The sequence below is a fragment of the Saccostrea cucullata genome, unplaced genomic scaffold (assembly GCF_032062105.1).
Source record: "Saccostrea cucullata isolate Sc308-1 unplaced genomic scaffold, CSIRO_AGI_Scuc_v1 ctg3017, whole genome shotgun sequence".
Lineage (NCBI taxonomy): Eukaryota > Metazoa > Mollusca > Bivalvia > Ostreida > Ostreidae > Saccostrea > Saccostrea cuccullata.
In genome coordinates, this window is record NW_026928612.1 from 130,310 (window position 1) to 154,163 (window position 23,854).

The 23,854-nt window shown below is 36.3% G+C and overlaps 1 protein-coding gene across 1 annotated transcript; it reads left to right on the top strand.

Moving 5' to 3' along the window:
- The first annotated feature begins 434 nt into the window (after nt 1-434).
- On the top strand, nt 435-22,110 carry LOC134278170 (uncharacterized). Its single transcript, XM_062760488.1, has 28 exons — nt 435-543; nt 2,593-2,745; nt 3,095-3,247; nt 4,953-5,144; nt 5,502-5,561; nt 5,761-5,814; nt 6,125-6,247; nt 6,353-6,475; nt 6,792-6,863; nt 7,002-7,126; nt 7,288-7,377; nt 7,521-7,610; nt 8,288-8,395; nt 8,695-9,241; nt 9,471-9,647; nt 10,058-10,110; nt 10,223-10,263; nt 10,403-10,767; nt 10,993-11,173; nt 12,860-12,933; nt 13,157-13,208; nt 17,144-17,182; nt 18,260-18,350; nt 19,314-19,371; nt 19,602-19,749; nt 20,289-20,360; nt 21,398-21,501; nt 21,938-22,110. The coding sequence occupies exons 1-28, from the start codon at nt 525-527 to the stop codon at nt 22,030-22,032; spliced, it is 3,459 nt and encodes a 1,152-aa protein (XP_062616472.1). The 5' UTR covers nt 435-524; the 3' UTR covers nt 22,033-22,110.
- The last annotated feature ends 1,744 nt before the right edge of the window (nt 22,111-23,854 follow it).

Consider the following 23,854-nt stretch of genomic DNA (forward strand, 5'->3'; position numbering starts at 1 on the left):
TGGCAGCATTGCTTGAGAGGGTTGGAGGTAAGATGTAGAGGGGATAAGAAGACTGGCAGCATTGCTTGAGAGGGTTGGAGGTAAGATGTAGAGGGGATAAGAAGACTGGCAGCAATGCTTGAGAGGGGTGGAGGTAAGAGGCCCTCGGGGGGATAGACACTAATGCACTGTTTGGGAATAATCCTACGGACATCTTTGGACAAGGTGGAGAAAGTGGACTGGTGGCAATGCTTCAGAGGGGTGGAGGTAAGATATAGAGGGGTGGAGGTAAGATATAGAGGGAGGCTTAGAAGTTTGACAGCAATGTTTGAGAGGGGTGGAGGTAAGATATAGAGGGGAGAAGAAGCTAATGACAGCAATGCTTGAGATGAGTGGAGGTAAGATGTAGAGGGGGTAAGAAGACTGGCAGCAATGCTTGAGAGGGGTGGAGGTAAGAGGCCCTCGGGGGGATAGACACTAATGCGCTGTTTGGGAATAATCCTACGGACATCTTTGGACAAGGTGGAGAAAGTGGACTGGCGGCAATGCTTCAGAGGGGTGGAGGTAAGATATAGAGGGGTGAAGGTAAGATATAGAGGGGTGGAGGTAAGATATAGAGGGGTGGAGGTAAGGAGAGGGGATAAGAAGACTGACAGCAATGCTTGAGAGGGGTGGAGGTAAGATATAGAGGGAGGCTTAGAAGTTTGACAGCAGTGCTTGAGAGGGGTGGGGGTAAGATATAGAGGGGAGAAGAAGCTAATGACAGCAATGCTTGAGAGGGGTGGAGGTAAGATGTAGAGAGGATAAGAAGTCTGACAACAATGCTTGAGATGAGTGGAGGTAAGATGTGGAGGGGATAAGAAGTCTGGCAACAATTGCTTGAGAGGGGTGGGGGTAAGATATAGAGTGGATTGGAAGTTTGACAGCAATTGTTTGAGAGTGGTGGAGGTAAGATATAGATGGGCTCAGAAGTCTTGCAGCAATGGTTGAGAGGGGTGGGGGTAAGATATAGAGTGGATCGGAAATTTGACAGCAATTGCTTAAGAGGGGTGGGGGTAAGATATAGATGGGCTCAGAAGTCTTGCAGCAATGGTTGAGAGGGATGGAGGTAAGATATACATATAGGGGATTAGAAGACTGGCAGCAATGCTTGAGAGGGATGTGTGTAAGGAGAGGGGCTCAGAAGTTTGACAGCAATGCTTGAGAGGGGTGGAGGTAAGATAGAGAGGGGATCGTAAGTTTGACAGCAATGCTTGAGAGGGGTGGGGGTAAGGAAGAGGAATACGTATTATCATGAGTACCTCTCAGTTATCTAACTTACTTAACTGCTCTTTTGTGGGGAAGCCGAGAAAACTCTTAATCTGGTAAGATTACTGGGACACATGGCATTGTTTACAGTAGTGACAATCGAATGATTCAAACAATTTTATGCCGAAATAGCAAAGTATTGCCGTGGATTGTCAAATAAGGAAAGTTTAGAATATTTTCTCAGCTTTAAAATGTGATGATTTTCAATGAAAATTTAATGAGGAGAGCCTGCTTAGTTAAAAATATCGTAAAAATGTAACATTTTAGGATTTAAGATTTTAGGATTAGCTCTTCACAAAAATTAATTACGCTGGTTCAGCGATTCTTTAGCAAGGTATTCCACGAGGATTTTTTACTTCCATGTCCTTATAAATTCTACAATGATCGATCTTGCATTGTATTCAATATAGCACATTTGTCCCCATCCAACAGTCATTTCCTACCTCCATTGCGAAAGAGTTCCGCTAAGTTAAGTAGTATTGGGTCTAGTTAGATACAGGGGATTATGATGAAAAGTTATAATGAATTAAGACATGCAAGTTATGATGAAGGCATATGTCTAGAGAGAGAGAGATGGGGGGTTGGGGGGTTGGTGTAGGAGAGAAGCATAAAAATAACTGGCACATAACAGTTCTCGAGAGGAAGATATACTTACGATATATAGGGGGTCAAAGTGCTAGCAGGAGGTTTAGTGAAGGGAGTGGGAGGTGAGAGGTAAGAGAATGGGGATTAACATAGTATTACAGCTTAGTAGTTCAAAGGGACTGGGAAGAGGAGATATTTATAAACAAGGTCAAAATTCTAGTAGAAGTTGTACAAAAATGAGAGGATTTCAAGTAAAACAGATGGTCAAAAGTCGGTCAGCTTTTGTAGGGAGGGGAGGAAGTAAAAAGAAAAATTCTAGAGAGGGGTATGTTGGTAAAATAAAAGAGGTCAAAATTTATGGTATGTGACAGTGAATGAAGTAGATAAATATAACCTTGGAGGCAAAACAGATAGTAGATACATGTACTAATAAGTAAGATTTGTTATCTCAGAGTATATTCCATACATCAACTTCCTTGTCTTGCAAAGCTGGAACTGTAAGATAAATTATTTTTTTCATTTCCAGTACATATATGTAAAGGGACAGACTCATGAAGTTCTTGTGTGTAACATTTTCAGATTTTGTTTTTATTTGACGTACATATGCATGTATATATGCAGCTACGAAGTTCATTGGATTGAAAGATTTCTTTTCCTGAATATTACAGTCATTTTAATGAATTAAGTTCTAAAGAACTTGATCTACTTGATTTAATGTAGTTGGAGAAGAAGGAATGGGAAATCTACAAGGTCTTTTGAATCAAGGTCGATCTGGAGGTCAAGGTAACCAGATGTTTAACCCTTCCATGGCCGGAGGTTTAGGAGGGAATTTAGGAGGTGGACAGAACATGTTTGACCCTGCCATGTTACAAGGTTTGTCTCTGCCACCAATCTGAATTTTCTACAGTCAAAAAAATCATGACTCTATATCAGTTATTTCTTTTGTTATAAGTCTATTTATAGTCACTGTAGTTAAATTGATTTGACATTTTTCAGTTCAGTATCATTAAGTCTTTTAAATGCTTATATTTGCCTTTTTGCTTGAATGCTTGTATTGTACTATATAAAGTTTAACTAGTCTCCAGTAAATGCACCACTTGAAACACAGAGTCTGTAGACATCCACAGATTATGTGTATTTTCTTCATGTTTTTGATTCCCTGCACATGCAGACATGTTTACTGTAGAGATCTATAAATACAAGTGAAGGATTTATTTTTTAGGATTAGGATTGGGAGGAGGTGGAGGATATGGAGGAGGGGGAGGATTAGGAGGAGCGGATCCCAATGTACTGAGTAACCTGCAGGGAATGTCAGAGGAGGACCGTAAAGCTGTACTGGCTGCCATGGGGGAGGGAGATACCCCCTCACAGTCTGGTAATATGGCTATATTTAGTTTTCTACATACAGAGGTGTCTTACCTTATGCAAAAGTTTTTTTTTAGCTCACCTGAGCCAAAGGCTCAAGTGAGCTTTTCTGATCACATTTTGTCCGTCGTCCGTCTGTCCGTCCGTCTGTCTGTCTGTCCGTCCGTCCGTCTGTAAACTTTTCACATTTTCGACTTCTTCTCAAGAACCACTGGGCCAATTTCAACCAAACTTGGTACAAAGCATCCTTGGGTGAAGGGGAATTTAAATTGTTAAAATGAAGGGACATATCCCCTCGCAAGGGGAGATAATTAAGAAAAGACAAAAATAGGGTTGGGTCATTAAAAAATCTTCTTCTCAAGAACCACTGGGCCAGTAAAGCTGAAACTTATGTGTGAGCATCCTGGGGTAGTGTAGATTCTAAATTGTTCAAATCATGACCCCCAGGGATAGGGCGGGGCCACAATGGGGAATCAAAGTTTTACATAGAAATATAAAGGAAAAATCTTTCAAAATCTTCTATTCAAGAACCACTGGGCCAGTAAAGCTGAAACTTATGTGAAATCATCCTAGGGTAGTGTAGATTCTAAATTGTTCAAATCATGACCCCCGGGGGAAGGGAGGGGCCACAATGGGGAATCAAAGTTTTACATAGAAATATATAGGAAAAATCTTTGAAAATCTTCTTCTCAAGAACCACTGGGCCAGTAAAGCTGAAACTTATGTGAAAGCATCCTGGGGTAGTGTAGATTCTAAATTGTTCAAATCATGACCCCCGGGGGCTGGGCGGGGCCACAATGTGGAATCAATGTTTTACATAGAAATATATAGGAAAAATCTTTGAAAATCTTCTTCTCAAGAACCACTGGGTCAAAAAAGCTGAAACTTATGTGGAAGCATTCTAGGGTAGTGTAGATTATAAATTGTTCAAATCATGACCCCCGGGGGTAGGGCGGGGCCACAATGTGAAATCAAAGTTTTACATAGTAATATAAAGGAAAAATCTTTGAAAATCTTCTTCTCAAGAACCCTGGGCCAGAAAAGCTGAAACTTATGTGGAAGCATCCTGGGGTAGTGTAGATTCTAAATTGTTCAAATCATGACCCCCAGGGGTAGGGCAGGGCCACAATGGGGAATCAAATTTTTACATAGAAATATATAGGAAAAATCTTTGAAAATCTTCTTCTCAAGAACCACAGGGCCAGTAAAGCTGAAACTTATGTGAAAGCATCCTGGGGTAGTGTAGATTCTAAATTGTTCAAATCATGACCCCCGGGGGTTGGGCGGGGCCACAATGGGGAATCAATGTTTTACATAGAAATATATAGGAAAAATCTTTTAAAATCTTCTTCTCAAGAACCACTGAGCCAGAGAAGCTGAAACTTATTTAGAAGCATCCTGGGGTAGTGTAGATTCAAAATTGTTCAAATCATGACCCCCGGGGGTTGAGCGGGGCCACAATGTGGGTTCAATGTTTTACATAGAAATATGTAAAAAAAATCTGAAAATCAAAGCTGAAACTTATATGGAAGCATACTGGGGTAGTGTAGATTTCAAATTGTTTAAATTAAGATCAGTGGGGTAGGGTGGGGTCACAATATGTATTACAAGGGGGAAATCTGGTAAAGAACAGAATGGCCAAAGCTTCTCAGGTGAGTGATGTGGCCCATGGGCCTCTTGTTTTTGATCAAATCACTCATTTTTTTTTTACACAGGAGGAGGAATCCCAAATCTTGGAGGTGGTGGAATTCCAGGATTAGGAGCAGGTGGCATGGGATTAGGTGCAGGTGGCATGGGATTCGGAGCAGGTGGCATGGGATTAGGAGCAGGAGGTGGTGGGATTCCAGGATTTGGTGGCATGGGAGGTTCTGGATTGCCTAATATGGGAACAGGATTACCTGGACAAGGTACTTACAGAATACTGTATAAGTGGAAATTTTAGCGAGATGCAAATTTAGTGATTTGTCCTTAAAAATTGGTATTTTATTTTTAGCAAGATGTAATTTTAGCGATTTTAAAAAGCTCACTAAAGAAACTATTACAAATAAAGCACAATTAATATTTAGCGATATTCAATTTTAGCAATCTTGGCACCCTGCCTAATAATGCCAAAATTAAATCCTCACTAAAAATTCTGCTTATACCATATTTACTAGTATGATTGTTTTTTGAGGAGAAAGTACTGATTGAAGTGTTTTCAAATGCTTCAATTTATTAACATGATTAAATGGGAAATGTATATAAATTTAATTACTTGAGAATAGGAGGAAGACCTGGAATGTTTGGAGGTCAAAGACTCCCAGGAAATGTACGACCAAGGACACGTAAGTCACCTACAGGTCAAGGTTCAAAGTCCATCAGGAAGCCATGACTTCACAATAAATTTTCTTATTACCTTACAAGTATAACATGTAGAATTCATTTAATGTATTTCATAATTGACATCATTATGAAATTATTTCAGGCAAGATTTATTTTCATGTTGATATATATTGTTCATGTGTAGTTACATTTATTTATCAGGAGTTTATCCAACAGAAGCGTTTGCACAAGAAGTTCAGCAGGAGATTGAGAAAGGTACATGATGATAATGCTACTGTATACAGGATTATTTTCGCCCTTTTGCACTTATTGTGAACAATTTTGCCCTGTTTTAAATTCACCCAATCATAGTTCTGTTTAAGAAATTATGCTGTAATTGTAATTAGAATTGCCCCGTTTTAAATTCGCCTAATCAAGAGGAGAGGACAAAAGGGGCAAATTTAAAACGGGAGCGAAAATTTCCCTGTGTACAGTGATTAGATATGGACATTTTTTCCCTTGGTATATGAATAAAATTTAAACAGATAAGACTATAAAGTAAATGAATTTAAATGTTTCTTTCTAGCTAAGGCATGTAAGGACCCGTATGTCAAAGGAATGAACACCATCATTGTTGTCGATACATCAGAGAGCATGAAGGGGGACGGGATAGTTCAGGCTAAAGAAGCCATCGAGAAACTCATGTCAGGTCAGAGGTCAAGGTCAAATATAAACTACTGTATTAAAAATAAACGTATTCTGTATTACTGATTAGACTTCTCTCTGGAGCAATTTTGATGCAATTATTTTACAGAACTTGAGAGTATATCTATGGACTATGGACTGGAGGAGAATCTGTGCATCATCACATGTGGCAGTGACACTCGAGTCGTTCAACATCTGACCAACGACTACCAGCTCGTCAGACGAAGTCTAGGTCAACCAGTTTACTATATTTAATTTTAACTTTTTAAAATTTAGAACAAACAGGAAATATCTGGTAACCGTACAATTATGACACATTTTATCTCCAATAGTTTCAGATTTAAAATCATATTTAGGTGGTACAAGAGTATTTAGAAATTAGCAAAGAAATGTGAGGTGATAATGCATTGACTATGAGTCCAAATGAAATAAAAAATTTCTCTGTCATAAGCTGAAGATGATAGAATTTTAAGTTAAAATATGTTTGTTTGAAATATAATATGAATTTATAAAAATTAATTCTTGTCCATTTTATCAATAAATTACAGGTCAGATTCGGACAGGGGGAAGCACTCCTCTACAGCTGGCTATTTCCCTGGGAATTGGGGCTCTCCAGAGAGGTAAGTTTAAATTCAAACTATTACATCCCTCATTTAACTTTTGGAGAAACCTGTAAATTTAGTTAAAATGAATTACTAAAAAGGTTATAATTTTTTTCCAGCACTATAGTAAATGTTTTTGATCGATATTTTAAGTAGCACAAGCGGAAACAGTTGGGTCTCATATTCTACATCCGCGGGTGATTGTTCTTTCTGACGGACACGCCACTAATCCATCCAACCCTCAGGGGCCGGATTCTACCGCGGAGGAAACCTCTCAACAGGTTGTCATGGAAACTCAATTATTTCAGAATAAAACTATTTTATGGAGTGTAGATTTAAGATTTATTTTTGTTGATTAGATTTAGAAATTTTGTGAATTTTTAGGTAATTTTTGGGGAGATTTTCTCAGGAGCTTGTTATGATTTTTGTTATCGGTTTGTAGGAGACCCCAGGTGTTATAAGAATCATACAGAGCATGATAACCAACAAATGCCTGAAGTTTATCTACATCCCCGTGGGGACCCCCGATAGTGTAAGAGATACTTTATATACATATAGTACATCTCTATTACTTAATTCAATTTATTGATGAATATGCATATATTTGCAATGTGATAATAGATTTTTGCTTTATTCTCCAAACTTATGACCTAATGAAATTTTAAATTACAACAGACATTTTCCACTTTTGTGGAGTCCATGCCAGGAGCCCACATAGTACTGGCCGGTGATGTCCACAGCTTGGCTCAGTATCACATGCAGCAGGTGATGTATAAATAAAGTTATATAAAAATTAAATGCAAAGCATGTAGTAGAACTCACTTATATTTAAACAATAAAATGCTTTCTTTGTTTGTTATTACTGGAATTAATGGAAGCATCTGTTGCAGAAAAAATGTAATTTTTTTCTGCAGTAGATGCAACTGTTAATTCCAGCAATAACAAACAAAGAAAGACATTTTATTGTTTATATTTATATCTGTTTAAATAATCATTTAAAGAAGGATTAAAAAGTTTAATTATTGTATAAATGATGCGAACGTCTTTACACGTTTCATTGATGGCACAGCCACTGATCAGAAATCTGTACAGGCGACATGCCTAATGTAGTTCATGCAGTGATTAACGCAATAGGTTTTCTTAAGAAATAAAGGAGAAAGTATTTAGTGGATGTTAATTTAAGGAAGTAAAAGTAAAACTCTGTTATAACGAAGTCACTGAGACCTGTGAAATTACTTTGCTATATCCGTTATTTGTTATATCTGTATAAGAAATTTGTAAAATTTAAAAAGTTGCGGATCGAAGAAAACTTTGCTATATTCGTGAATTCGCAATATTTATGTTCGTACTAACCAATTTTGACTGTAACAGGAACCTCAAAGTCTGCTTCTTTATAATCAAGATTACTTATCCATGTACTTGTAATTCTTGACACTTTGTAGAGAGTGGTTGGAGAGGCTAAAGAGAAAAGGAAGGAGGGTCAGGTTACAAAGGAGACGGTCAAGGCCATCGCTCAGTCACAATACCCTTCACTGGGGGAGAGAGACATTGTAGGTTTTAATGCAGATTTAAAATTATGTTGTCTTGGATATACCATCGTTAGTAGTTATTGCATGCATTTATTATTTTCCTCAACATGAAGCATGTAGTCTAAGTAGTTGATTCCCAATTCTTTGAGTTAAGCCATATCTAATGTACATGTCAAGAATCTTGATTTATTTTTTGAGCTTGAAAATCTTATGTACTTCAACAAGAAAAAGAGGCGTATATTTTGTAAATTTTTTTCCCATGTTTTCATTCTTCAGAAGGTACCTTTCAAGAAAGTAATTTTGAATGTTTTTACTACCAGGAAGCCATCATGATGCAGATGAATGAACCAAACAGTCAGATCGAGTTCCAGGCCATGGACCCAGAGTTACAGGCCCTGGCAGAGCTGGGGATGCCCCAGGGGCCGGGGGGACCAACAACTAATCCCCTGGGAGGTCTCCAGCAGGGGCTGGCAGGGGTCAATATAGGAGGGGGAGGAGCAGCAGGGGCTGGTGGGGGAGGAGCAGGTGCCCCCTTCACTGAGGAACAGATGGCAGATGCCCAGAGGCAGATCAGGGAGAGGCGTGAGGAGATACAGAGGATGAGGGAGCGGGGGGAGTGGCCCCCCAAGGACAGCGACTCCATGCCCTTCCAACTGCCGGGTCTCATGGCCCGTCCTGACGGACCCGAGGCCCAGGCCGAAGAATCGGAAGAAATTACGCAGGAGAAGATTAACGAGCTCCTGGAGAAATATGGGGGTGGGCCACCAAAGAAAGACAATTTACCTAAACCACTGCAACCTGGGATACGGGTCACTACTGGGCCAGACTGGATGTGGAGGATGAATGAAGTGGAGGTGGGAGAAAAAGGTAGGTCAAAGGTTAAACCGGAAATATGTCACTGTATATCAGCAATTATTTCAATCTACATTTTCCTAAAGGGTGACCTATGTTATTTATATGTCTGCCTTCAGTAGAGCTTTTTTTCTCAAAATATTTTTCATGAAAAAGAAACATGATATTCTAGTTGATCTTGATTACTCATTCTTTTGGTAAATTACAAACATTATAAAATATTTGCCTTTCATTTTGTTAACAGGAGTGGTGGTAGAATCCAAACCTGATGAGGAGAACCCGACGGGAGAATTTGATGGGTGGATCCGAGTTAAGTGGGATAATGGGGTGGAGGAGGACTACAGATATGGACTCGACTACGAGTTTGACATCGAGCCTGAAATCGGAGGAATGGACGCCGTAGAGTGGCCACCAGGCAAACGTAATGTTTTATAGAGGGGAGATGTTTAGGAAGGGGGGTGGGGGGGGGGTGGAGTGAGCAGGAGATGGATTTGGGTCTGGGGTGAACTATTGATGATATCAGCCAACACAAAATGTTGGATAACATGATATACGTATAAAATTACACATATCAAATATTTAAAAAAGGGGTATGATGGCTTTGTACTTTTTAGCAGAGAGAGTGGGGAAAAAAAGGTCATTTATGATTACATCTATTCTCATTACTTGTGACGTGTATCTGTATAAAATCATTTTAAACTTGAGGACATCATTTAAATGTATAATTGTGAAAGGTTTTTAGAAAACTGCATTTTAGTGATCATATTAATCATATTGAAGCATATTGAATCTTACAAAATGAATTTAATCAAAGTAATGTTTATTTTTCAGAGAGAATCATTGTTGAGGAGGACCCACTATTGAATGACGATGAAGATTTCCTGGTCAGTTTAGTTCTAAATTGAATACAATGTATAAATACTTAACTTTACTATATATTTTTTAAGTTTAGCTTGAGATAGAAGAATTCTTGATTACATTATTTTTTTATTGCAGGAAACCATGCATAAACTTATAAACAAGGGAAATTCTTCACAGTCAGTAATTTATATTCGTTTACTTCATTTTCACTTGTTTTTGAAAACTTTAATGAATAAGAGTTGACATATCAAGTGAAATTGACAATAAAATTATTGGAAAAAAAGGTTTTGAATATGTAAATTGATTTATTTTTAGAACCAATAATGCCAGCAGTCCCGCGGGGGCCTCAGGTGTAGACCCATTCAGTTCAGAGTTACGGAACCCCTCAGCCCAGGGGCCTCCACCTAAGGCAGAAGATATCCCCTTCCTGAACCCCGCCCATGCTAAAGAGTACGAGAGGTTGATGAAGAACCCCCAGCCGGACCCCACGCTGCCCTACCTGTCAGAGAACCAGCTACCGAACCAGTTTGGTGGACCCCAGTTCCCTCCACATAACCTGGAAAATTTTCCAGGGAATTTCCAGCAATTCCAGAATCCACCAATACCAGACCAGACTGGTTCTCCTGTGACACCATCGACCAATCAGAACACAGCTGGAGCCACCAGTAAAAAACCCGAAGGTGTCTAATAATCATAATGAAAATAACAATTTCATTAATATTACCAGCTGGTATATATTTTCTATGCATTTTAGAAAAAAATGATTATGAAATTAAATTCTATATTTATCCTGCCATAAAATTGGTGTTACAGGAAACATATTCATTATGATAAATTGATGATGGTTTCCAGACAATGATTTTCAGTCTCTATAGTAGCATGTAGTCCCCTGTACTTTGCTGTAGGTACTATACTGTATGAAAGACAAGACCGAGGTCCAGACAAGGAGGTGTGTTATGTCTGGCAGTATTACACAGACGAGGGCGACTGGAGGTCCTACCCCCCGGACATCCAGAAAAAAGCCGAGACCGAGTATATGAAACGACAGCAGAAAGGCAGTATTGTTATTGACATGGGGAGTGGATCGTAAGTTTTATATACAGTATTGTCATTGACATGTGTGTGTGTGTGTGTGTGGAGGGGGTGGGGGTGATGATCCTTAAAACAATATCGTAGTTAGAAAGTATAAAAAAAAACAAGAGGCCCAGGGGCCACAGCGCTTATGAGCACAGGGCTTGTGACTCCCCCCACCCCACCCCCCACCCCCCTCCAGGCAGTCATCATTTGAACATACTAGTATTACACTACATGAGGATGATTCCATATAAATATCACTAATCATACCTTTGAAGTACTTGAAAAGATTTTTAAAGATTTTTCCTATATATCCTTATGTAAAACTTGGGTCGGCCATTTTGGCCCCACCCTTGCCCCGGGGGTCATGATTTGAACAAACTTGAATCTGCACTATGTGAGGATGATTCCACATGAGTTTCATCTTTCCTGGCCCAGTGGTTCTGGAGAAGAAGATTTTTAAAAGATTTTTCCTATATATTCCTATGTAAAACTAGGGTCGGCCATTTTGGCCCCACCCTACCCCCGGGGGTCATGATTTGGACAAACTTGAATCTGCACTACCTGAGGATGATTCAACATGAGTTTCATCTTTCCTGGCCTAGTGGTTCTGGAGAAGAAGATTTTTAAAAGATTTTTCCTATATATTCCTATGTAAAACTACAGCCATTTTTGTGCCCCGGGGGTCATGATTTGAACAAACTTGAATCTACACTACCTGAGGATGATTCCACATGAGTTTCATCTTTCCTGGCCCAGTGGTTCTGGAGAAGAAGATTTTTAAAAGATTTTTCCTATATATTCCTATGTAAAACTAGTCGGCCATTTATACCCCTATCATTATTTACAAACTTGAATCTGCACTACCTGAGGATGATTACACATGAGTTTCATTTTTTCTGGCCCAGTGGTTCTTGAGAAGAAGATTTTTAAAGATTTTTTCCTATATATTCCTATTGTCATTTTGGCCCCACCCTTGCCCCGGGGGTCATGATTTGAACAAACTTGAATCTACACTACCTGAGGATGATTCCACCTGAGTTTCATCTTTCCTGGCCCAGTGGTTCTGGAGAAGAAGATTTTTAAAAGATTTTTCCTATATATTCCTATGTAAAACTAGGGTCGGCCATTTTGGCCCCACCCTTGCCCCGGGGGTCATGATTTGAACAAACTTGAATCTACACTACCTGAGGATGATTCCACATGAGTTTCATCTTTCCTGGCTTAGCGGTTCTGGAGAAGAAGATTTTTTAAAAATGCCATTAATTTTTAACAAATTCATGATTATCTCCCCTTGGAAAAGGGCGTGGCCCTTCATTTGAACAAACTTGAATCCCCTTCACCCAAGGATGCTTTGTGCCAAGTTTGGTTGAAATTGGCCCAGTGGTTCTTGAGAAGAAGTCGAAAATGTGAAAAGTTTACAGACAGACGGACAGACGGACAGCTAGACAGACAGACGGACAGACGGACGCCGGACAAAATGTGATCAGAAAAGCTCACTTGAGCCTTCGGCTCAGGTGAGCTAAAAATGTATTCGAAGGGTCATTTAAAAAAAAAAAAAAAAGAATATGGGGTAAGAATGAGCCTTTGCTCAGTACTTGAAATTTAAAAAATTTGTGAGAAAATTTATCATGTTTATTCTCCGTTTGTTTGAATGGAATTCACTTACATGTAAATGTGTTTTATTTAATTTTTCAGGGAGAGGATAATTTTCAAAAGCATGGAACAGAGAAATAATGAACTACGGAAAATACGTCCAGTTCGAAGAATTGGTAGGTTTAATCAACTGTAATTATTTGCATACATGTACTTTGAAGGTATAATACATGTAGTCCTATAATTAAAAGTATTTAAAAATGTCCTTGACTTCAACAGCACATCTAGACTACAATGTACATGTATCACTTTCTATTTTAGAAATTTAAATCCAAAAGTTTGATAAGTAGTTCAACATCAAGACTACAGTATATTAATGATGATTTTTTTTTTTTGCAGAAGCTGATGCTGAAAAATTAAGAGAACTCCAGGAGATGTGGTCTTCTACCTGAACAGGAAGTGATGTCATCACTTACTGAACAGGATGTGATATCCATTAACATGATTGACTTGAAAAAATGGTGATTAATGATGTTTCATAAAGTGCCATAAATATTATTACACTCATTCATTCATATAAAAATTTTAAGACTTTGGTCATGTTTATTTTTCTAATGTAACATTTATTGATATCATTATAAAATTGTTTTAGATATACATGTAGATTGTTTTTTTTTTTAGGGTTTATTGCTAATATTGAACATCTGTTGTAAATATTCAAGGTTTTTTGTGTTATGTATAGATGTATGTCTCTTGGAAATGTTGTTCTATGTTTTTGTTAAGTATCAGCAGTATTTATTACATTTTTGTACATACCCACATTTCTGTCTTATGTAGATTTTTGTCTGAAGTTTGAAATGTTTCCTTTTCCAGGGAACTCTATATTTTCTGTTAATAGAGGAATGAAATTTATAATCTCTTTACAGTGATTTTTTTAGATCAATTGTATGTCCTAAATATGACAATAAAAGATTTTTGAACGTTAGTGAATATATATTTAATTAATTTATGAGAAAAAATGTAGAGGATTAAATCTCATAAAGTTCCTGTAATTTTTTCCAAATATTTACAGCAAATTTTTCAAAATAAATTTTTTAGATAGTTGCCATGTCTTCTTTTAAACTTAAAAAAAAAGTGATGTGTTTGTGAAATACTATGCACCCGAAGACAACAAAGTTAAAAAAAAGCTATTTTTAGCATATAGATCACAGACACTGTCACAAGGTGATTAAACTTGGTGTCATTTGAAAGAGCTTGATTAGTAGAATATGCATACCAAATACAAAGTCTCTATCTTTCATGGTTCAAAAGTTATGGCGAAGGTTAAAGTTTGCAGAAAAAACTATTTTTATCATGTAGGCCACAGCCAAGGTCACAAGGTCATTGACCTTGGTGTCATTTGAAAAAAAAACTTGATTAGTAGAATATGCATACCAAACATGAAGCCTCTATTTTTCATTGTTCAAATGTTATGGCAAATGTCAAAGTTTGAAGACAAACAAACAAACAAACAGACAGACAGGACAAAAACAATATACGCCTCGGATCTATCGATCCGGGCGTTTAATAAAAAATACTGTACTTTTACATCTCTGCATGTATGAAGTTATGAATTGTAAATTTTCTTGCTCATTTCAGAAATTGTACTTGATGACAGTCATTTTTCTCCCCAAAGTTAAAATTAAATTAAGTCTTTCAAATTTCTCTTTGAAATAATATTCCTGGTAATATTCCTGAGGTTTTCTTTAGGTTTCTTCCACTCCTTTAAAATATTCATTAAAAGCAGGTCTATCATCTATCACACATTAATTGACTTACAGTACCTAGATCACCTGTGGGTATCCCACAACGTATTTTTCATTGACGTTATAATAAATGGAGCAACCATTTCTTTCTGAGGGGATGGAGGGTGAAGGTGGACAACACCTGTCTCGAAGCCAGCAGGAAATAATCTGACCTTCTTCTCTGGAACACCTCCCTCCCTCGCCCAACACACACGCAAACATCACCACCACTATATTATAATATGTATTTTCTGTGTTTGAGTTTTTTGTGTCACAGTTTTTATAAATGCCAACGTTGAGTTGAGTTGCTAGTCTTTCCACATTTTCGCCATCCAAGGGTTAGAACTGGTCCACTATTATCCTCCCTCAAAATCGTTTGGGATAAGAAAACAACCAATTGAAAGATATTTTTCGTATTGGAAATGGACATCACCAAAATTGAAAAATTCTCCGCGACAGCAAAAAAAAAAAAAATAAATAAATAATAGGGATGTCAAATCGGTCAATTTTTAATACTCGATTACTCGGACGTTTTTCCGATCGAGTACCCGGGTACTCGGTGGAAGTGTAAATAAATATGAACAAGTAAATTGATGACTGTAAAACATTGTAAACTCTTGTAAAAATAAAACCACATGCTCTGATGGGAGGTTTACCCTTAAATGTATTTCTGTTGTAAGAATGATGAGCACTTGTTACGACAAAATTTAAATAACATATTTTGAAGTTCAATTTAAATATCAGAAAAACACAAGAAATAAAATTATAAGAGGTTCACAGTGTTTTTGTAAAAAAAAAATCTACTCCGTAAATGTAATGCAAATTTGTTGCGTTTGACGTCCAAGAAATTGGTATTTTTAAGCCTTTGCCTTCAACCATTTGTATTGGCATGTAATCAAACACAACCAATCTACAATCGCACGTGTAATATCATTTACGGCTTCTCGGAAAATTGACAAAATTATCTAATTTATTTAAACAAATTATACCTTAACCGATGTTCAGTGAAAACAAATAATTAAAGCAAACCAAAAATAAGGGTAGAAGACCGCCGAAGGTGAGCAAAGCCAGGTAACAGGTGCTTGGTCACGATAATTTCTGTATAAACACTGTCACAGGCAATTACGGTCATTTAGAGGCATAGGAAACCCTAATTACTGCATGTACAAGTGCAAGGAGCATTTTAAATTATAAAACAGATTGTTTAATGCATTAATGAATAAGTTTAGAAACATTCAAAAATATACATCCGAGTTACCGAGTACCGATTTTAGTATTCGATACTCGGACGTTCGATCGAGTACCCGGTTAACCGGGTACTCGTTGACATCCCTAATAAATAAAAAAAAAAAAAAAATAAAATAAATAAATAAATAGATAAAGAAAAACAAATCTTATTATTATATGAGATTATCTGCTGTAGTATTCTATACAGAGGAAAAAATATGAGGAAAAGTTACCCCCCCTCCTCCGGTTCCTGTACGGTCTGTTTATAAAAAAAAAAATAGAGGTACTGTGAGCAATGAGCTCACTCAAATTGAAAATGATACCCCCGCCTCCCATATGGTTAATATAATGGCAAAGTCCGTGTTTTGCTCTGAAAGAGCGAAAATTGTGTACCAGATCAATAAGTAAAATAGGACACGTGTATTATGAAATAAAGAATCTTTGAAATATATCGTTAAATTTTATTCAGTGGAGGGGATAAGAGATGCATATGGGTTACCCTAGCTTTAATTATCTGTTCAATTTTTTAGAAAGAATGACAATGTTCAGTTTTTGCTCTAGGAAACCAAAAACATGTGTCAGATCAAAAAGTGACATAGGAAGTGCACAATGGCACTACACAGTAATGTATGAAACAAAGATCTATTCTGTAAAAGTCTCGATTTTATTTCATTCAGTTTTATATACATGTAAGACTGAGGGGTTGTGGATAAGGGACGGGTGCTAAAAACGTAACAGACGGACGGACATCCCGATTAATATATATATAAATATACACTCCCAGTTTTCACAGAAGTTGGATCAGGTGCAACGGAGGAGTGAGCATCCCTTGCCGACCAGTCACACCAGCGGGGGGGGGGGGGGGGTTACAAGCCCACATTTAACAATTTTCTTGAATACGTGTATTTTAGCATTGACCTTAAATTCTTGTACCATTCTTTATCAAGTTTCTTCAAACTATTACGTGTAATTTTATTTATCGGATTTTTATAAAATTAATTAAATCGTTCCTTTACGTCATACTTCCTATCATCTCTTCGGATTAGTGTTTTTCATCCGTGTTTGGTTTCTTCCGGATGTAGAATTCGGACATGGCTGACGCAAACTTGAACAATCGGGAAACAAATTTAGAAGACGTGCAAAATCAATTAGATGAAGCGACACTAAGCAACGCAGATACAGACGGTCAACCAGCAAATGAAGAAGTGGAAGAAAGGGAAATAACACAAACTGACCATTTAAATAAGCGCCTATTGGCCGCATTTCTCGACCGTATAAACGGACCAGGAACGTCTCCAGAAATTCTTCAGGTTGAGCCGGTGGAAAACGAGGGTTGGGAGGAAGAGGGTGAAGAGACCGAGAAGGACAAGTGAAGCATGACGGGACGGGCACCTGTTATCATTGGGATCTCTGGGTGAGTGATAATGTACGGTACACCGGTGTGACTGTAATGTACGCTGCCAGGTGTACCGAGTTATAAAACAGGATCATAAACACGGTATTTCACAATATAAAACCAGTAGCAGTCCTTAGATCACAAAGAATTAAATGTTTGAAATTAAATAATCTGATATAATAAATATAATCATGACATTTTGTCAGAAGTGATAAAAGTATAAAGTTTATGTTCTTGAAACATAAAACACTTTCAAGTTAAGTTTAATAATCATATTGCAAATTTAAGGACTTGAAATGAGGCTTCTGCAGATAAATTATTACTAAGATTTACTTTTAACCACTTTTTTCAGATTTTGAAGTCCGTTAGGTTTAGAAGATTCAACCTTATAATTCTAGGGTTACTCATATAAGTTGTGTCTATGTCTCCTTCTCTTTTTCATTGTACAGAAATCACATTTGATTTGTGCAATCAGCTTTATTAATTTCATCATTTTACGATCTATATTTTACAGATAATTTCCAGCTTTAAAAACCATAACAATGATGAATCATTTCAACTCATTCAACATGCTCAATACAACATTAAATGTTAACAACATCATGATTTTGAAAATTGCTAGCCATTTAAATAAGTAGTTGGTATTATTCAAAATTAAAGGTCAACAATAAGGATCTGTAAATAAAGTATTCAGTTTTATCAATAACCAGAAATAACAGGAACAATGGAAATTCAATACATTGGATTACAGTGTAATTATGCCAATGAACTGTTTAAACATGTATATTAAATCAATTTTTTTCATAGATATAACTCGGAGAAAGGTTTTGGATAACATATTGCACATTATTCTGTGTAAATGCTAACTCTGATACATTGTAATCATGTTTGAATATTATGAAAATGTATTGCGTAATTTTATGTACAGATATATAATCTTTTCAGATTTATTCATGCTACCTTTAAAGGAAAATTGAAATGCATTTTCCATGAGCATTTAAAAGGGAAAAAATAACTTTACAAATAAAGAGTTATTTATAGTACATATTATATAATTGTTCACAATGATTTATGATATCAGACATCTTTTTACAGGGTAACAAACAGTGGGAAGACGTCCCTGACCAATAAAATCCGAGCTCATCTGCCGGGATGTCACACCATGTGTCAAGACTCCTATTTCTTAGTAAGAATTAATTGGACTACAATGTATGGTAAATTTGTCTAAGCTGTAGTTATATATATAGTGTATATTTTATCATCTTGAAAAAAGTTAACTTTATGAAATGAATGTGATTTATTTTATATATGACAGAAGAAAGTAAAATGAAACCAAGATATGCATACACGTGTGTTTTCATGCATAAAAATTGAGATAACATCACAAAGATACATTTTCAGCATTTTAAATTGTTAAAAAAAATTCCTTATGTAATTCTTATGAAGTATTTCTACAGGTGTTTAGCTACTGGGTACATCATTTCATTTCATGAGCAACATATTCCTAGCTTCTGGTTGTAGGGCTGAGTGATGCTCTCAATATACATGTATCAAACAAAAACTTTTCTAAAAGACATTATCTAATTTTTCATACAAGTACAAGTATTTGCTTGAAAAAGGAGTTAAACCTTTTAAAAAAAAGGCCTTTTTTCAACTTTAACCTGAATATAAATTAAAGCTTGTAAATATCAGTTAAATTTTAGAAAATTTACAGAGTGTATATATGAACAGTCCACATTTAACTTCTCCAGTTTTATCACAATATCTTGAACATTGTTTATACCTAAAATACTATGGATATGTCCAACTCTTTTGGAATCCCCCCCCCCTTTTCTCTATGCTTTCTTAAACCTGAATATTTTCATCGGCCATTTGAGTTTGAAAAAACAAGATTTGATTGCACATGTAATGTTTCTGGTGACAATCAATAGAGTGCACTGTGTAAAGCAGTTAAAGCTTTTCTGCTGATCAATGAACATATGTACAATGTACCTGCTTGAAGCTTGTTAAAATATCCGATAAAGTTAATATGAATGTGCTCAGCCTGATTGATGTTCTTCCATACTTTACCTGTTCCTGGGTATGTGAATGTTCCTATTGACATTTAATTCATGCTTTATATCATCATATTCTCCTCCTTGATTCACAGGACCCCCCACATCCTCGCCTGACCCCAATACCAGAACTAGACCATTATAATTTCGATGGTTTGTATAATAAAAGGGTGTTTTAATTGAAGTCATTCTCTGTAAAATTCGTAAATATAATCACTTTAAGGGTCTAGCTTTCAAAGCATTATTTATTTTCGGTACATAAATTCAAATTTGTAAAAATTTAAGAAACAAAAATGGCAAGGGATAAATAATTGTAAAAAGAGAGATGTGAAGTTTATTAAAGTTAGGAATACAAGAGAATGAAGAAATACATCTATTTTTAGAACTGAATGCCCTTGACATGGAAGCAATGGTAGCAGATGTCCAGTCCTGGAAAGATGCTCAGAGTAACTCCACTCCTCTGGGATCCACCCCTAATGATCTGTATAGCAATGTGCTAATTGTAGAAGGATTTAGGATGTATGCATTGAGGTAAGAAAGCCAAGTATATTTACACCTGTAGATATCAGTAATAATTGGGGATGAGTCAGCCAAACATTTCTGAGTGACTTTGATACTGTTTAATGGTGCATGAAATATCTTAAGTTTTTCCTGAAGTGTCTCTTTGCTACAATCAGCAGAGAATAGGTGATCGTTTTAATTTGATAAATGTCACTGTAAAATTTAAAGATAAAACTTGTTTTAAAAGCGAAGAGAGTCAGAGGAAATGGAAAATTATAGACCCAAATTTTAGATATAAAATGTTCTCCTTTATCAGGTGTATTTTGCTTAAATAAAGTATGAACATGAGTGATGAAGGAAGGATTTTACCTAAATTTTAAAAAAGTGCACATGATTAGAAGACATTGAAATACATTTAGTGATGAAGGAAGCATTTTACATAAATTTTGAAAAGGTGATTAGAAGACATTGAAATATATTTAGGATTGCAATTCAATGTTTTACTTTTTAGATGTATCTTAGAATTTAAAGAAGTTGTTTAATTGGATTATTTGGCTTTCTTTTTATAGGGATTTGGAACAGCTCTTGATGAAGAAATATTTCTGTACCATTCCATATGACATTTGTATAGCAAGAAGAAGGTAAACATTCCAAACAAATGACAAATATCACTTTATTTATCAAATGTCATTCACATGTGTAATTGTTATTTTTCATTTTTAATTGCTTTATGATTTCCTTAAACCTCTCACTTAGGTATACCAGAGACTTGACAAATCAAATGACAAATAATACTTAAAATATCAAATGTCAAATATGCAAATAAATTGTTATTTTTCATATTTAATTGTCCTGTGTTTTCATAAATCTTCGCTAAATATAAATGAATACCCCCGCAAACGAAGTTTGGGGGGGTATATAGGAATCACCTTGTCCGTCTGTCTGTCTGTCCGTCTGTCTGTGCAATCGTGTCCGGTCCATATCTTTCTTACAGAGGGACATTAGAATCTACTACTCCACACTAAGATTGCTCATGCCCTAAGGGTGTGTCATGACCTTGACCCAAGGTCATTTGGGGAAGTTCAAGGTCACTGGAAGAAAAATTTCATAATTCGTGTCCGGTCCATATCTTTCTTATGGATAATTTTGGTAGGTTCTCATTTCACACAAAGATAGCCCATGACCCAAGGGTGTGTCATGACCTTGACCCAAGGACATTTGGGGAAGTTCAAGGTCACTGGAAGAAAAATTTCAAAATTCATATTTGATACATATTTTTTATGGATAAACTTGGTAGGTTCTCATTTCACACAAAGGTTGCCCATGACCGAAGGGTGTGTCATGACCTTGACCCAAGATCATTTGGGGAAGTTCAAGGTCACTGGAAGAAAAATTTCATAATTCGTGTCCGGTCCATATCTTTCTTATGGACAAACTTAATAGGTTTTCATTTCACACAAAGATTGCCCATGACCCAAGGGTGTGTCATGACCTTGACCCAAGGTCATTTGGGGAAGTTCAAGGTCACTGGAAGAAAAATTTCATAATTTGTGTCTGGTCCATATCTTTCTTATGGATAAACTTACTTCTGAAAAACCCAGCAGGGGGGTATTTTGTCCCGTTTGGACAGTTCTAGTTAAACCAAATTTTGACAACTGAATTTTTTTTTATTTTGTAGAACAAGACATTATACTCCACCTGATAAGCCGGGGTATTTTGAAAAAATAGTTTGGCCTGAGTCTATACTTCATCAAAGAGAAATACAGGAACAAGATGATATAGGTAAATATTTTACTATAAACCCCAGGCTAAGAAGTACAATAACAGAATAATGCATAATTCATACAGAAATTTCTCTCAGAGTAAAAGGTAATATGAAATACTTTTGAATGTTCAATGATCGTAAATTCCATGCATTATGCTCATTCACATTTTAAATCCCCACTAACAATTATTTGCTCAACATATTTATTTATTGAGTCATCTGTATATTTGGATATTGATGAAATTAAGTTCCCACGAACCAAGAAAAATTATTGTCAAAGAAATTTTTATTGTTTCGTGGGGATAAATTTAATGTTTGAAATAAAACGATCCTCAGAATTATCAAATGTGCACACACCAGAGTGTATCACGTTAAATATGATATTTTATTTTAAATTTTGTTAAACATGATATTTTATTTATAGTTTTGTTAAGTATGATATTTTATTTTTAGAATACCTTGATGGATCCAGTGATCAAGAAGAATTGTGTTTGAAAATTGTTAGTGAAATCAAGAGACTATGTAACAATATAAGTAATTGTGATTAATCCTTGTTTTACATTGTGTTTGCAGCAGATTTTGAAATTGATTTGTGTATACAATAAATTATTTATTTTTAGATAAATTTTTTTGTTAGAGTTATGCTTGAGGTGAAAAGTTGGTTTTTGAATTCTTTGCTCTCTCCTAGAACACAGTTAAGAAAAAAAAAAACCAGAATTGGTACTTGTATTATAAATAGTTTTTATTTTAATTATCTCTTACCCGCTGAAATCTTCAAGAAACCTGTATAATGACAACTTTATGAAAATTGAAATGTTCATATAATACTAGAGCTATCTTTCTTTTCTTGCTCCTCCTTACACACATATTCAAGAAGTTTATTTTTAAAAAAAACCCCACTGTTCTGGTCAAAAAAAGGCAGTCTTTCATCTTGCACAGAAACATATAACATGTCTCTTTAACTTAAATGGTAATCTAACAACCAACCTCTATGATAAACGTGATGCTTTTTATTTTTAGCTCACCTAAGCCGAAGGCTCAAGTGAGCTTATCTGATCACATTTTGTCTGTAGTCCGTCTGTCCGTCCGTCTGTCTGTCTGTCTGTAAACTTTTCACATTTTGGACTTCTTCTCAAGAACCGCTGGACCAATTTTAACCAAACTTGCCACAAAGCATCCTTGGGTAAAGGGGATTCAAGTTTGTTCGAATGAAATGCCACGCCCTCATTCTAGGCGAGATAATTGGGAATTAATAAAAAATTGGTGGTATGTTTTAAAAATCTTCTTCTCAAGAACCACTGTGCCAGGAAAGCTGAAACTTATATGGAAGCATCCTCAGGTAGTGTAGATTCGAGTTTGTTCAAATCATGACCCCCGGGGGTAGGGCGGGGCCACAATGGCCGACCAAAGTTTTACATAGAAATATATAGGAAAATTCTTAAAAAATCTTCTAATAAAGAACCACTGTGCCAGGAAAGCTGAAACTTATATGGAAGAATCCTCAGGTAGTGTAGATTCAAGTTTGTTCAAATCATGACCCCCGGGGGTAGGGCGGGGCCAAAATGACCGACCAAAGTTTTACATAGAAATATATAGGAAAATTCTTAAAAATCTTCTTCTCAAGAACCACTGTGCCAGGAAAGCTGAAACTTATATGGAAGCATCCTCAGGTAGTGTAGATTCAAGTTTGTTCAAATCATGACCCCCAGGGGTAGGGCGGGGCCACAATGGGGAATCAAAGTTTTACATAGAAATATATAGGAAAAATCTTTAAAAATCTTCTTCTCAAGAACCACTGTGCCAGAAAAGCTGAAACTTATATGGAAGCATCCTCAGGTAGTGTAGATTCAAGTTTGTTCAAATCATGACCCCCGGGGCTAGGGCGGGGCCACAATGGCCGACCAAAGTTTTACATAGAAAGATATAGAAAAATTCTTTAAAAATCTTCTTCTCAAGAACTGCTGTACCAGAAAAGCTGAAACTTATATGGAAGCATCCTCAGGTAGTGTAGATTCAAATTTGTTAAAATCATGATCCTCTGGGGTAGGACAGGGCCACGAGAGATGATCAAAGTTTTACATAGAAATATATAAGAAAATTCTTTAAAAATCTTTTTCTCAAGAATAGTAAAGGCATAATTGCTCATATTTATATGGAAGTATCCTCAGCTAGTGTAGATTCAAGTTTGTACAAATCATGACCCCCAGGAGTAGGGTGGGACCAAAATGGCCGATCAAAGTTTTATATAGAAATATATAGGAAAATTCTTTAAAAATCTTCTTCTCAAGAAAAGCAAAGCTATAACAGATCATATTAATTTGGAAGCATTTTCAGGTAGTGTAGATTCATGTTTGTTCAAATCATGACCCC

Excerpts from the sequence above, each read along its gene's own strand:
- LOC134278170 (XM_062760488.1), top strand. Across the intron at positions 3,248-4,952 it reads AGATACCCCCTCACAGTCTG|GAGGAGGAATCCCAAATCTT; the intron begins GTAATATGGCTA and ends TTTTTTACACAG. Across the intron at positions 5,562-5,760 it reads AAATGTACGACCAAGGACAC|GAGTTTATCCAACAGAAGCG; the intron begins GTAAGTCACCTA and ends TTTATTTATCAG.